The sequence below is a fragment of the Pristis pectinata genome, chromosome 2 (assembly GCF_009764475.1).
Source record: "Pristis pectinata isolate sPriPec2 chromosome 2, sPriPec2.1.pri, whole genome shotgun sequence".
NCBI classification, from domain to species: domain Eukaryota; kingdom Metazoa; phylum Chordata; class Chondrichthyes; order Rhinopristiformes; family Pristidae; genus Pristis; species Pristis pectinata.
The window spans coordinates 131,851,771-131,866,062 of record NC_067406.1 but is presented as its reverse complement, the minus strand read 5'-3'; the positions used below and the strand labels follow the sequence as shown (position 1 = coordinate 131,866,062).

Here is a 14,292-nt window from a genome sequence, read left to right as displayed (position 1 = left end):
AAAACCGTGACAGTATTAATGGAACAGGTTATTGATTTGTTGTTTATAAAGAGAGAAAGGCTTTCTCGGATAAAGGTAGGTAATTCCGGAAAAGCAAAAGCGTACTTTATAGGTATAAAGAGAAGAGAATCAAAGAGAAAATATTGGTCTGAATATTACTCTCTTTCAATATATATTATTGCATAACAAGGGAAAATACGCAAACAGCATTTCGTCGCATTATTAGCTGAACGAGGCAATCCACTGACATCACAAGTTTAATTCAACATCTTAGTCATTTTCTTTCCTCGGCAACTCTTTGGTGGAACCTCAGTGTCAGAACGCAAAGGGAACTACACAGTCATCGAAGCAAAATCTGACGAGCAGGGGCCGGACTGTTCGCCACAGTCCCCCAGGCTGAATCTTGAAAATGCAAATGTTCCCACAAGGATGAAAGAGAGACCCTCGACCCCACCTCCAACCCCCCCCCCCCCCGAAATGCTACAAAAACAAAAGGAACAGGGATATGAAAAGTCGAGAACAGCGAGCAACAGGACAGAGCGAGCAGAGGCAGAACAAAGGGACTTTGGTACAAACTTATACAGTGGGTACAGTTCCGTGGCTATTCTATAAATCGCTCACAGGGTCCAGTCCCGAAGGGTTGTACAGACCCCTCAGTGGGTACAGTACCAGGGAGTGTACAGACCACACACCCTCAGTGAGTCCGGTCCCGGGGGGTGTACTGACCACACACCCTCAGTGAGTCCGGTCCCGGGGGGTGTACAGACCACACACCCTCAGTGAGTCCGGTCCCGGGGGTGTACAGACCACACACCCTCAGTGAGTCCTGTCCCGGGGGGTGTACAGACCACACACCCTCAGTGAGTCCGGTCCCGGGGGGTGTACAGACCACACACCCTCAGTGAGTCCTGTCCCGGGGGGTGTACTGACCACACACCCTCAGTGAGTCCGGTCCCGGGGGTGTACAGACCACACACCCTCAGTGAGTCCGGTCCCGGGGGGTGTGCAGACCACACACCCTCAGTGAGTCCTGTCCCGGGGGGTGTACTGACCACACACCCTCAGTGAGTCCGGTCCCGGGGGTGTACAGACCACACACCCTCAGTGAGTCCGGTCCCGGGGGTGTACAGACCACACACCCTCAGTGAGTCCGGTCCCGGGGGTGTACAGACCACACACCCTCAGTGAGTCCGGTCCCGGGGGTGTACAGACCACACACCCTCAGTGATTCCGGTCCCGGGGGGTGTACAGACCACACACCCTCAGTGAGTCCGGTCCCGGGGGGTGTACTGACCACACACCCTCAGTGAGTCCGGTCCCGGGGGGTGTTCAGACCACACACCCTCAGTGAGTCCTGTCCCGGGGGGTGTACAGACCACACACCCTCAGTGAGTCCGGTCCCGGGGGGTGTGCAGACCACACACCCTCAGTGAGTCCTGTCCCGGGGGGTGTACAGACCACACACCCTCAGTGAGTCCGGTCCCGGGGGGTGTGCAGACCACACACCCTCAGTGAGTCCTGTCCCGGGGGTGTACAGACCACACACCCTCAGTGAGTCCGGTCCCGGGGGGTGTACAGACCACACACCCTCAGTGAGTCCGGTCCCGGGGGGTGTACAGACCACACACCCTCAGTGAGTCCGGTCCCGGGGGTGTACAGACCACCCACCCTCAGTGAGTCCGGTCCCGGGGGTGTACAGACCACACACCCTCAGTGAGTCCGGTCCCGGGGGGTGTGCAGACCACACACCCTCAGTGAGTCCTGTCCCGGGGGTGTACAGACCACACACCCTCAGTGAGTCCGGTCCCGGGGGTGTACAGACCACACACCCTCAGTGAGTCCGGTCCCGGGGGGTGTACAGACCACACACCCTCAGTGAGTCCGGTCCCGGGGGGTGTACAGACCACACACCCTCAGTGAGTCCGGTCCCGGGGGGTGTACTGACCACACACCCTCAGTGAGTCCGGTCCCGGGGGGTGTACAGACCACTCACCCTCAGTGAGTCCTGTCCCGGGGGGTGTACAGACCACACACCCTCAGTGAGTCCGGTCCCGGGGGTGTACAGACCAGTCTGATGCTGGCAGTACCAGCTCCCGAGCTGCCGTCGCCAACCACTCACCGCAACAGATCCAGAGCATGTTGCCGGAGCAGAGAGGCGTCCAGCGCCACCGACAGGAACCGAGGGCTGACGGTGTGCAGGTAGCGAGAGAGCTCGGCTTCAATTTGCACCGACTTGGACCGCATCCCGGAGCCCGGGACAAAGGCGCGGAGCCCGGCCGCCAGGACGCAGCCGTGCAGCCAGAGAACCAGCAGCAGAGGGGAGGTCATCGTCCGGTTCCAAAGTCTGAACCCCCGCCCGGGGCTGGAGAGTGGGAGACTGGCAGACAGGTCAGCGGAGTCCGCGCTCCCTCTCTCCCCAGCGCCTCTTTCTGCCGCTGTCCTGTCCCGTCCCGTCCCGTCTCGCCCTTGGGTGCCTTCTCTCGCTCACCCTCTCGTTCTCAGAGCCCCTTTAAACTGTGAAACAGCCAATCACGTTTCTATTCGTGCGGCGAAGGGGCAGGCTCCTCCTGGGCGGGATCTCGGCGCAGCTTTCAAAAACTTCTTCAAAGTTTTAAATTAAGAACAACTTCAGCCAGGCAGGCGAGTGTTTAGTATTGGAGTTCTTCACCGTTTCCTTATCCTCCCTCAGGTCTGTTGTCACCTGATTACTGTGGCAAAAAGCCAGCAGTAAGACCGACTATCTGTACTCCAGTGAATGACTCAGTGACCCACTTTACAAACAGCCCAGGGCGAGGGAACGTGTTTGACTAATGGGGAAAGAAAAATCAGTTGCATTTCCCCGGGCTACAGTGACAAATGAACAGACCAAGGGATTTCATTCTGAAGGCATCCGGCGAGATTGTGTGGGGGGGGGGGGGGGGGGGGGGGGGGGTGGCGGGGGGAAGAGGGAGAGTTCTGCAGATGCTGGAATCTGGAGAATTAGATTGTGCAGTCAAGCATCCTCTGTTTGACTGGGGTGAAGGCAGTTTCTCGGGGTGTTTTGGAGAACTGAGAAACGGGCTATAAAGGGGGTTACTTCAGAAGGGTTACCGTGCATCATTGCACTATAGAGTTTAACCTGGGGCTTCCAAATCCACAATGACATCCCAACATCAAGCAAAAGTCGACGTTACGAAATAGTTAAAACAAAATTAAGTTACTTAAACTTTTAGCAAACCTCCTTTGGCGTTGATTAAACCGAGTAGGCGGATAATATCTTTGTATAGTATCTAGACCTTGAATTAGTCATATTCCATTACAACACAGGAGCCCATTCGGCCCTTCGAGCCTATGCCAGCGTAATCCCATCAATCCACTCATCTACCTGTAACCTGTTTCCTTTCACGTCTGTCATTTTCCTACTACCCACCTTTACTCGGAATGTTACAGTTAGCAATAACCTTATGTTACCCACGTCCCCCGATTATGGTTATGAACTCAGAACTATTATTGCACAGCATTGTAGAAGCTGCACTTATAAATTTGAAGTCTGTGGAAACTTATTCCGTGATTTACAGTGCAAGTACGACGTTGATTTTGTGTAGCGATGGTGGGCAGCAGGTTCGGGAAGAGCGAGATGTGTTGGATGGGTTAGTAGTTTTGTGAAGTGGTGAGAGTGGGAGCTTGGGAGGGACCACATGTGGGAATATCGGGAGGAGTGGGAAAGCAAGGAGTGAACAGTGAAATGTGGGGAAATAGGGATCGGGGAAGGAGGGAATGCTTGTACACCACAGGAGAATTGATTTGATTTTTTTTGAATGGACAAAACTACCACTAAAATAATGGTGATATCCATTTCTGTAATAATAATCCATTTCTGTAATTTCCATTTTCACTCTTCCGCGAGCCTGCTTGAGCGTTTTTTGAAAGTTGGGTCACATCTTTATACGGACAAAGATGATAAATTAACCTTGCATTATCTTCTGTGCATGTAAACATGCATCATCCACCCTGTGACTAGGCAGGCGATTGGAACCAGTGAGCAGGTGGAAGCACTAGGGCTGTGACCCAGGACAATGGATTGCAAGAGTCATCTGCTTTAATGACACATCAGGTGTAGTTTCTCCCTTTGAACTCCACTCCCCAAAACCACTTGAAAAAACATAACAATAGCAATAATACAAACTTCTAATATTTTATTGCACTTGCTTTTATGTACTTTTATAAAAAAAGATATGAACACAGAAGTCTGAATAATAGCACAATTTTGAAGTTACTTCATTCTTTCTACACTAACGACTATATACATTATAGTTGGTTGTTTTTGTGCAATTGGACAACTTTTCTACCGAGTCTAAAAAAATGCAACAAAATAACCTAAAACCTCACTTAGTTCAATGTGTTGCAGTTACAACCATGTACAGTACAGACCATATCTTTGTTCACGAGTAATTGTGTCCACTGGTAGTCACAGACCGGTAAGTTGATGGCAAGGTCCATTAGAAACACCATCTTATGGTAAGTCAGTGGGTAGTCTCATTAGCTCTTCTACTTCTTCTAGTAAAGCTTCGGCTTTTTCATTTAGCAGCATCTATAAACAGACAAGAAATCAGAGTAATTTTTAAAATAAAAGCAGAAAAGGTTGGAAACATGGGCCAGTCTGCATTATATAAAGAGGAAGTTCAGATATTAATGTTCTAAGTGTGCTCTTTACACCACACTGTGGTAACTCATGACTGTTCTGATGGTCTTTGTTCTTACATCATGGTATGAAAATGATGGTAAAATGGCCATTTTGCAATTGTACTTACACAATCAGACAGTAAAACAGATCTTTTCCCAAAGTGGCAATAAAATGCTTCCTTTTTATTAGATGCAACTAGAAATACTATAGCTACAGTTCAGAAAATGATGTGAGTATGGATTATACATTTTTTTTTAAAAAGTTCATTTGGGATGAAAATCAATTTAAAACACCTCCTACTTTGTAATGTCAATATGTTTCAGGATATAATTCTCACTGAAATCACTAGCTTCCATGGCCTTCTCCACAGCCCCACACATAGATTACCACACTGATCCTGGGAACCTACTCTCCTTAGTTATCCTTTTGTTCTTAATGCACATATAGAATATTTTAGTATTCTCCTTACCCTTATCTAACAAGGATCTCTCATGGCCCCTTTTTGCCCTCCTAATTTCCTTCTTAAGTGTATTCCTACATCCCTTATACTCAAGGAATTTGCTCAATCCCAACCTGACATGCACCTCCTTTTTCTCTCTCCCCCCCCCGACCAGAAACTCAATATCTCTTGTCAACCAGGGTTCCCTAATCCTGCCAGTATTGCCCTTCACTCTAACAGGAACATGCTGGCCCTGAACTTTTCCCCATCTCACTTTTAAAATCTTTCCACTTGCCATTTATTGCACATTTCTAATTTCCCTGGGTTAGAATGGTTAAATGCCTTCCTGGGCCATTTTAGTCTTTCCGGTGAAGACATTGCCACACTGCTGTTTAGTAGGGAGTTCCAGGATTTAGATCCAATAACAATGATGTTGCAATGCAAAAATTTCATGGCCATCTTTCCCAATACTTTAATGAGTTTTTTTTGAATTATTTAAATAAACCAATTTGAATTCCCCAGTTGCTGTGGTTTCATCTGAAGTCATGTCTCTGAATTGTAATTCCAGAGTGGATACGAATCCAGTTATGTAACCATTATTTTACCACACCTCTAATGCTCATTTTATGAATATTTTATTCCAGTAGGATCTTATGATCAACATACACCTGCAGCCAAGAGCCTAAGCTCACCTTGATTTGCTGTTCCAGCCTTGCTGAGGTCTAGAAATAGCTGAGTTAACAGACTGTATAGTGTATGCAAGTACTGGTCATCTTCATCTGAGAATCAGGTGCAAGAAATGAAGTTATTTAATGCTCATCTATTTCTGAGATTAAGAAAGGACTTAGAAATAATATTTCCACTTGTAATGCAGCCCTAAATGAACAGAAACAGCCTGAGAATCAATGTGAAGGTGCACTTGGCGTGCTTGGTTACATATAACCTAAGCACATCAGCAAGCAAGAACCAGGTCCACACATTAACTCAACACAGGTGTTTCAAAAACAGAAAGATGCTGCATATATAGTTCCTTTCACAAATTCAACACGTTCCAAAGTGCTTTACAGCTAACGAAATGAAGCATATTTGTAATATACAACTGTGTTGTACTTAGTTGCTCAAGAGCACAAGACCAGATCAGTATAGCTGGTCTTAAAACGTTCAGGATTTTCAACAAATTATCACAATGCATTTCATTTAGATTTCCTTCTAAATACTACATGAATAACATTAATATGAAATAGGCAATAGTACTCTACTCCAGTCTAAATTGTAAAACAAACTGCACCAGATGTCACTCCATGATGCCTGCTGGATGTGCAGGTGAGGAGACCAGGAACAGCCTCAGCTGTGACTTCTATACTACTTATCCATGAAGAATGACAACTGAAAAAGTACCAATACCCATGATCCTGAACCCCCAATACAAGTCAAGCCATCAACAGGCAAGAACTTTGAAAATCCTGAACGTTTTAAGACCAGCTATACTGATCTGGTCTTGTGCTCTTGAGCAACTAAGTACAACACAGTTTGTGAAGCCAAACACAATGTGCTAACTTAAGAGTTTGAGAGGTGCAGTAATTGGGCATGTTTCCAAGAGTCAGTGTTCCTGTTGGAAATTGAATCTATCCCATTAATCATATTCCCACCAAATGACTAAATTGATTTTCCTTTTTTGGTAAATAAAATGAGGGCTGCACAGCTGGTGGAGTCACTACCTCAGTGGTAGCACCCCAAGTTCATTCCTGACCTTTGGTGCTGTCTATGTGGAGTTGGCACATCTTCCCTGTGACCACTTGAGTTTACCCCAGGTGCTCTGGTTTCCTCCCACATCCAAAGATGAGGGGGTTGGTAAGTTAATTGGCCATTGTAAATTGTCTCTAGTATGTAGGCAAATGGTAGAATCTGGGGGGAGTTGATGCGATTAATCTAGGGTTATGTAAATAGCTTGATTGTTAGTGTGGACTCAATGGGCTGAAGGGCCTGTTTCCATGCTGTATCTATCTATGACTGATTTTAAAATTACAGCAATTTTTAAACCTGTGATGTGGTGCAAACTCCTGATGTCACCTGTTGTATAATTAGCGGTCTTACTCATGACAAGGAGACTGTTTGCCAGTCATTATGGAATTCCTCCAGTGCCACAGTGGATTTAGGATTCAGTTGATAATATCCACTTGGGAAGCAGCAAACATACCCTACTGATTACATTATTAATGTAGTCCAAACAATGATTTAAGCCAATAGTAAAAACAGAAAATGCTCAAAGCACTCAGTAGGTTAGGCAGCATCTGTGGAAAGAGAAAATGAGTTAATGTTTCAGGTCCAAGGGTCTGACAAAGGGTCTTGGACCTTAACTATTAACTACTTCTCTTTCCACAGATGCTGCCTGACTGCTGAGCATTTCCAGAATTTTCTATTTAATTTCCAGCTTCTAGCATTGCAGTTTTTTTTATTTCCAGTAAATGGCGCTTACCTTAGCAGAGGAAACAATTTGATTAGCCTGGCGTCTGGACATGTGTTCAATTGATTTGACCAACGTTTCAGGGCTTGCATTAGCCAGATAAGACAAAGATTTATAACCAGCATTGTATAACTGTCGAGCTCGAGCCTGCAAACCAAAACAGTACACAGCCTTAAACCCTGCTAACATATTGGTAAAACTGAAGAACAGTCACAAATGTTCATAAAGGGATGTCAAACTTAGAGGAGATGCAATGGAATAAGGAAATGTTAAAAATTTAAAACAGGTTGTAAAGGTGAAATCAATTACTGGAGAGAAAAGATAAGTCAATGTTTTGAGCGCCTCTCAACTGAAAGTTTATGAAACTAACATGGAAATGTGTTGATCTGAAATAAGATTTTGTTCTCAATTTTATTGTGCAAATTCAACTAACCCCCCCATTATAGTAAAACTCCAATAAACTGACACCCTTGGGACTTTGGTAGTGCTGAACTAATAGATTTTCAGGAGTATTGAATGTTACTGCTATTAATACCCAAAATACACTTATTTCACTTTTATTTTTACATTTTACACAGTCATACAAATTTTCAAGTTAATTCAGTGAGTTTAAAGGGAAGAGGAAATATACAATCATTCTGGATTCTGGCTTTGTTTGCAAACCAACCCTTGTTCCTGACCCCAACCCTGGCTCTGTCTGCACAAATGGTCCACAGTCTGGACTCTGGACAACCAGCTCTGGTCACACACTGCTTTCACTCTGGACTCCTGGCTGACGCTCCAGACTAATGAGTGACCTAGATGCCAAACCATCAGGATTCCTGAACAATCGAATGCCGGATTAATGGAGATTTACTGTACTTCCCTGTACTTGTATTGTGATTTTGACCAGGACAATCAAAGCCTCTGGTCATTCATAAGGACACATGCTTTTTAAAGCAATGGTTAAGCAGAGTGGAAAGTTTACATTGTGCATTTTTCCTCCTCCAAACCACTTGTCCAAGATTTTTGCATCTCATCCTGCAGACACAATAACCCAAATCTGAAACAGCTGCATTTTCCTTCTTTACATCCAAATGCTGCAAGACCTTATAACTAACTGCAGCATTTTATAAAAGAGAACAATCCAATTTACAAACCTCTAGGACGCCTGATACTTCCATAAGAGGAATAAGTTCTGGTTTCACACAGTATGACAGTTTCTGCGTGAGGTCTGTAAAGAGAGCCCGATATGCCCAGAATTCCTCCAATTCCTATGGAGGATAAAACAATAGCAGATCAAATTAAACTTTTGAACTTTCATCTGTACAAGCCGATGATATGTTATTTCAACAGTGGTGCTTTGGATTAAGTACAGCAAAGATGTGTGATAGCAAGTGTTTCATGTCATTTCTCAAATAGATCCTAAAAAACACGGTGGTTAAAAATAGGTGCACTGACAGGATCAGCAGTAGACCATACATTAGCACGGAGGTGCTGCAGGTAGTGCAGCTTTGTCACATATCCAGCAATCTGGGTTCAGTCCTGACCTCAGGTGCTGCGTGGAGTTTGCACGTTCTCCTTGTGACTGTGGGTTTCCCCGGGTACTCCAGTTTCTTCCTACATCTCAAAAGGCATGTTGGTTGTTTGTTAATTAGCAATTGTAAATTACCTCCAGTGTGTGGGGGCTGCTGGGAGAATTGGTGGGGGCAGATGGTTAATGCATGTGAGTGAGAATAGGTTACAAGGAAATAAATGAGAGAAACGGGACTGCTCTGAGAACTGGCATGGACTCAATGGATCAAATTATCTCCCATATTGTAAGGAAATATGGAAATGCAGATCATGGCTGGTCTGTGGATTAAAAGAGAAAACCCTGTTCCAATACAATTCTGCAGAATGACTCAGATGCTCAAGTAAAGGCATTGCTTAAACATAAAATGAGAAACAGTACACTCAAGATGACATCCAAATTTTTTAGTGTTTAAATAGTTGCTTATAAAGTTGCATTACAGATGCTATTCTTTACAAATATAAGGTTTCTTTATTAGTCACACGTACATGGAAACACACAGTGAAATACATCTTTTGCATATAGTGTTCTGGGGGCAGCCTGCAAGTGTCGCCATGCTTTCAGTGCCAACATAGCATGCCCACAACTTCCTAACCCATACGTCTTTGGAATGTGGGAGGAAACCCGCACAGGGAGAACATACAAACTCCTTACAGACAGCGGCTGGAATTGAACCCAGATCGCTGGCGCTGTAATAGCGCCATTCTAACCACTACACTACCGTGCCTGCCCAAAATGTTTGTAACTCTGCTTTATCATTTAAAAATTCGCTAGGTATGTTATGGAACTTTAACCACAGGAAGAAACTGCTCTGAAATAATTAAAGTTTTACAAATACCTCACAGAAATGCAGGACACTAGAGGAGAAAGCTGCTGCTGAACTCAACAAATTCTGCATAAAGCCACGGGGTAGGTTAAACTTCTGTGCCACAGCCCACATGTTCATCTCTTTGAAAAGCAAATAAAGGACCAAGGACAGGTAGAACCGTCTAATGACAAACCCATTTACAGCCTAAAGAAATAAAAAATATGTTTGAATATTTGCAATAGCCTGAAGTGATATTGCACTGTTTGGTAAGATTCATCAAAAAGCATACATATTCATAATGTAATTACACAAAACAGGGACACATTAGATGCAAGAATCACATTCCACGAATAGCAGGATTTTGGCTATTAATATTTCTTCATCAAAAGCTCAACTTTGATCTGAAAATTTAACTACAAGGTTGGGCCTGGTTAAAAACTGGGGAGGTCCTGGATTCAATTTACAAACAGTTTAATATTAACAATATCAGGTATTCCAGCTGATTCAATTCCATTACATTTTTATTTGCTCATGATCAACATTAAAAACATATGTTTTCTTATCAATGAGAAAACAAGAGTAATCCTCAGGTCCTGCCACTGCTGATCTTGGTGGTGTCTCAGAAGAGATCAACTAGATATTCTTCTTATTAGGCCCTTTTGGCACTAATTATATGCACCATCCTAATCCACTAAGATTAGTTCTGCCATTTCATTGAGGCCTTAGGCTACAAGAATATCCCAATTAAAGCAACATGTTTAGCAAAGTAGAATTGGAATGGTATATAGCACCTTACCCTGGTTTTCAAATATTGTAGAAATCTTAATAATCCTCGCCCATTAGAAATAAAACCTCTGGAGACCATTACTAGTTAAGATGCATTTGACGGCATTTCAATTTTCTATTTAATTTTCCTGAATTATACTGCTGAATGTTAAAGAGCTGGAGCCACTTATTTCATACATAGTGAAACCATTTTTGATGAAGGAAAAATCCTCTAAGAATTTTCACTTAAGAACTACATGTATATAAGGACTGTTCAGATCCATAAAGGCATAGAAATTAATTTTGAAATCTAAACACTGTTGCCAGATGATCAATGTAATGATCAATGTGTTGTGTTAATTGAGGAGAAATGTTGGCTTTAACATTGAGAGAATACGTTGTTCTCTGAGTGCTGAGTCTAATGTCTAATTTCCATGTCTAATTTTCATTATACTAAAGTACACAAACAATAGTTTCAACTGGTGTGCGCAGCTTTCCTGCCAATTGATTAAGGAATTATCCAAATAATAAACATGAAACTCTAATTGTGTAAGGACAGGAATGGTACAAAGCAGCAGCACAATAGCTGTAGTGATATCCTCTTTCCCAAGTGATTTAAACATAGAAGTTAAAACACAAACCTTCCCAAGCCAGTTTCAGTTTCGAGGAGAAAACATCCTAAGGTGCTTCACTACAACCTCCACTTACAGAGCATCGTTTAGGTAGAAAGATGTCCTAAACCCTTGATTGATTGTGAGAAAGAATGTGGAAAACCTTCTTTCAGATTTTCAAAGATCTACTTTTGATTGGAATTTACAAATAATAAAGGCTGTTTTTTCTTTAAATCTGTGCAAAATCTTACCTTCTTGACTGCTTGACCAGATGCCTTCTTTGTAAGGAAGCTCTCTGGTACACCCACAGTGGCAAAGACATTTTGTTCAATTAAATCCAATTGATGAAACTGGGATTAGAACAAAACATTTGTTAATATTATTATTTAGCAAATTCTGCACTGTGAACATACTTAAATATTTCTCTAATCTCCACGCAGAAATAAATACATACTCTGAAGCAATTATGATTGACCTCAATAACCTAATATTATAACCTAAAGAGAATATGGCACGAGGAGGATCAAGTGTTTATATAATAATTTTGTCCAGTCTAACAATTTCAGTAGAAATCTTTATGTAAAAGTTAAGAGCTCAACCTGATTTTGGGATGTAGGAGTCAGTGAAATGTACATATTTATCATTCCAAGTTGCCCAAAGGGGGAGGGGATTTCTCCTTGAAGTGTTATATTCCACACGCTGATGATCTTCCCTTCAGCTAGGTTATCAGTGATGTTCCTTACATCACATGGTCAGCAGGCAACAAGGCCAAAGTAAATGTAGATTCAAGGAGGAGACTGATAGACATTTAATGTCAAGGGAGTCAACGGGTATGGGGAGAACAGGAAAAGTGGTGTTGATGGCAAGAATGAATCAATTATGATCTTATGGAACGGCAGAGCTGGCATAAGGGGGTAACTGGTGTCCTGTGGCTTCTTAAATTCTTATTTATACTTGAGCTAACAAGTGGCATGTAACATTTGTGCCTAGTAATCATCATCTTCAACAAGAGAAAGTCTACCCTCGACTTTCAACAACATTATTATTGCCAAGTCCCCTGGCATCAACATCCAGGAGGGTCATCGTCAATAAGAAACTCATTTTGACTGGTCACAAATACTGGGCTACAAGGACAGGTCAAAGGCTGGGAATTCTGCAGCAACTGACTCATCTCGTATCTGAAAATTTAGATAATGTTTATCTAAACTATATTCCTTCTGAGATTTGTTGAAAAATGATATTTGATCTACAAGCTGTAAACATTTTAAAGTCAATTGTAACGTGATATCTAATACCGCTGCAGAATGGAACCACTTCAGTAAAGATAAAAACAGTCGCTATATCAGTTTGCCATGGATTAGTTGATCTCTTTTTTTATTCTTTCTCTGCATCCTTTAATATTTTCACCAGGGCTTACAATTTCCCTTCAAATACTTTTAATTTGGTATCAATAGCAAATTTCACATCAGTATTCTGTAGGGGGATCAATATTCTTGCGGGCAGGTTTGCTAGAACTGTTGGGGAGGGTTTAAACTAGTTTGGCAGGAGGATGGGAACCAGAGTGAAAGGTCAGAAGTTGGTGCATTTAGTGTACAAGTAGATGGAGTGTAGAAAGACTGAGGAAGGATAGGCAGTTGAAAGGGCAAAATTGCAGTCAGTTGGATAGACTGAAGTGTGTTTAATCTAATGCGAGAAGTATCAGGAGCAAGGGTGAAGAACTTAGAGCATGCGTAAGTACTTGGAATGATGATGTGGTGGTCATTACAAAGACTTGGCTGTCACAAGGGCAGGAATGGCTGCTGGATATTCCAGGGTTTAGATGTTTCAAAAGGGACAGAGGTAAAAGAGGTGGGGGAGTGGCTTTGCTGATCAGGGACAGTGTCACAGCTGTAGAAAGGGAGGATGTCCTGAAGGGATCATCCACTGAGTCAGTGTGGGTGGAAGTCAGAAACAGGAAGGGAGCGATCACTCTATTGGGAGTATTCAACAGACCACCATCTCCCCCCCCCCCCCCCCCCCCCCGCCCAACAGTCGCAGAGACACTGAAGAGCAGATCAGGAGGCAGATTTTGGAGAGGTACAAAAATAACAGGGTTGCTGTCATGGGTGATTTCAACTTCCCGAATACTGATCGGCACCTCCTTCGTGTAAAGGGAATAAATGGAGCAGAGTTTGTTAGGTGTGTCCAGGAAGGATTCCTGACACAGTATGTGGACAGGCCAACTAGAGGAGAGGCCATTCTGGACCTGGTACTAGGCAATGAGCCTGATCAGGTTTCAGATCTCTCGGTGGGAGAGCATTTTGGAGATAGTGACTATAACTCCTTGACCTTTACCATAGCCTTGGAGAGGGATAGGAGCAGATGATATGGGAAAGTATTTAACTGGGGGAGGGGGAATTATGATGCTATTTAGGCAGGAACTTGGGAGTGTAAATTGGGAACAGATGTTCTTGGGGAAGTGCACAGAGGAAATGTGGAGGTTGTTCAGGGAGCACTAACATGGAGTTCTGGATAGGTTTGGCCCATTGAGGCAGAGTAAGGATGGTAGAGTGAAGGAATGGTGGTTGACAAGAGGCGTAGAATATCTTGAAGAGGAAGAAGGAAGCTTACCTAAGGTTTAGAAAGCATGAATCAGACAGGGCTCTGGGAAGTTACAAGGTAGCCAGGAGGGAGCTTAAGAATGGACTTAGGAGAGCTAGAAGGGGACATGAGAAGGCCTTGGCGAGTAGGATTAAGGAAAACCCCAAGGCGTTCTACATGTATGTGAAGAATAGGAGGATGACTAGAGTGAGGGTAGGACCGATCAGGGATAAAAGAGGAAACATGTGCCTGGAGTCAGAAGAGGTAGGGGAAGTCCTTAATGAATACTTTGCTTCAGTATTCACCAGCGAGAGAGCCCTTGATGTTTGTGAGCATGGCGTACAGCAGGCTGAAATGCTAGGGCATGTTGATGTGAGGAAAGAGGATGTGCTGGAACCTTTGAAAAACTT

The 14,292-nt window shown here is 43.6% G+C and overlaps 2 protein-coding genes across 3 annotated transcripts in view; both read right to left on the bottom strand.

The window, feature by feature from the left end:
* hpse (heparanase) overlaps window positions 1-2,481 on the bottom strand; it is a 33,429-nt gene extending 30,948 nt beyond the window's left edge. Inside the window, exon 1 of the mRNA XM_052044891.1 lies at window positions 2,120-2,481. Coding sequence (XP_051900851.1) covers window positions 2,120-2,328 — 209 coding nt within the window. The 5' untranslated portion in view covers window positions 2,329-2,481. The remainder of the gene's footprint in view (window positions 1-2,119) is intronic.
* A 1,676-nt stretch (window positions 2,482-4,157) lies between these two features.
* helq (helicase, POLQ like) overlaps window positions 4,158-14,292 on the bottom strand; it is a 43,811-nt gene continuing 33,676 nt past the window's right edge. Inside the window, exons 14-18 of one of the 2 annotated variants that reach the window (XM_052041262.1) lie at window positions 11,554-11,652; window positions 9,957-10,130; window positions 8,706-8,819; window positions 7,579-7,713; window positions 4,158-4,570 (exon numbers count right to left, since the gene is read on the bottom strand). In XM_052041262.1, coding sequence (XP_051897222.1) covers window positions 4,493-4,570; window positions 7,579-7,713; window positions 8,706-8,819; window positions 9,957-10,130; window positions 11,554-11,652 — 600 coding nt within the window. In that variant the 3' untranslated portion in view covers window positions 4,158-4,492. The remainder of the gene's footprint in view (window positions 4,571-7,578; window positions 7,714-8,705; window positions 8,820-9,956; window positions 10,131-11,553; window positions 11,653-14,292) is intronic. The other variant, XM_052041270.1, reaches the window with a different exon arrangement.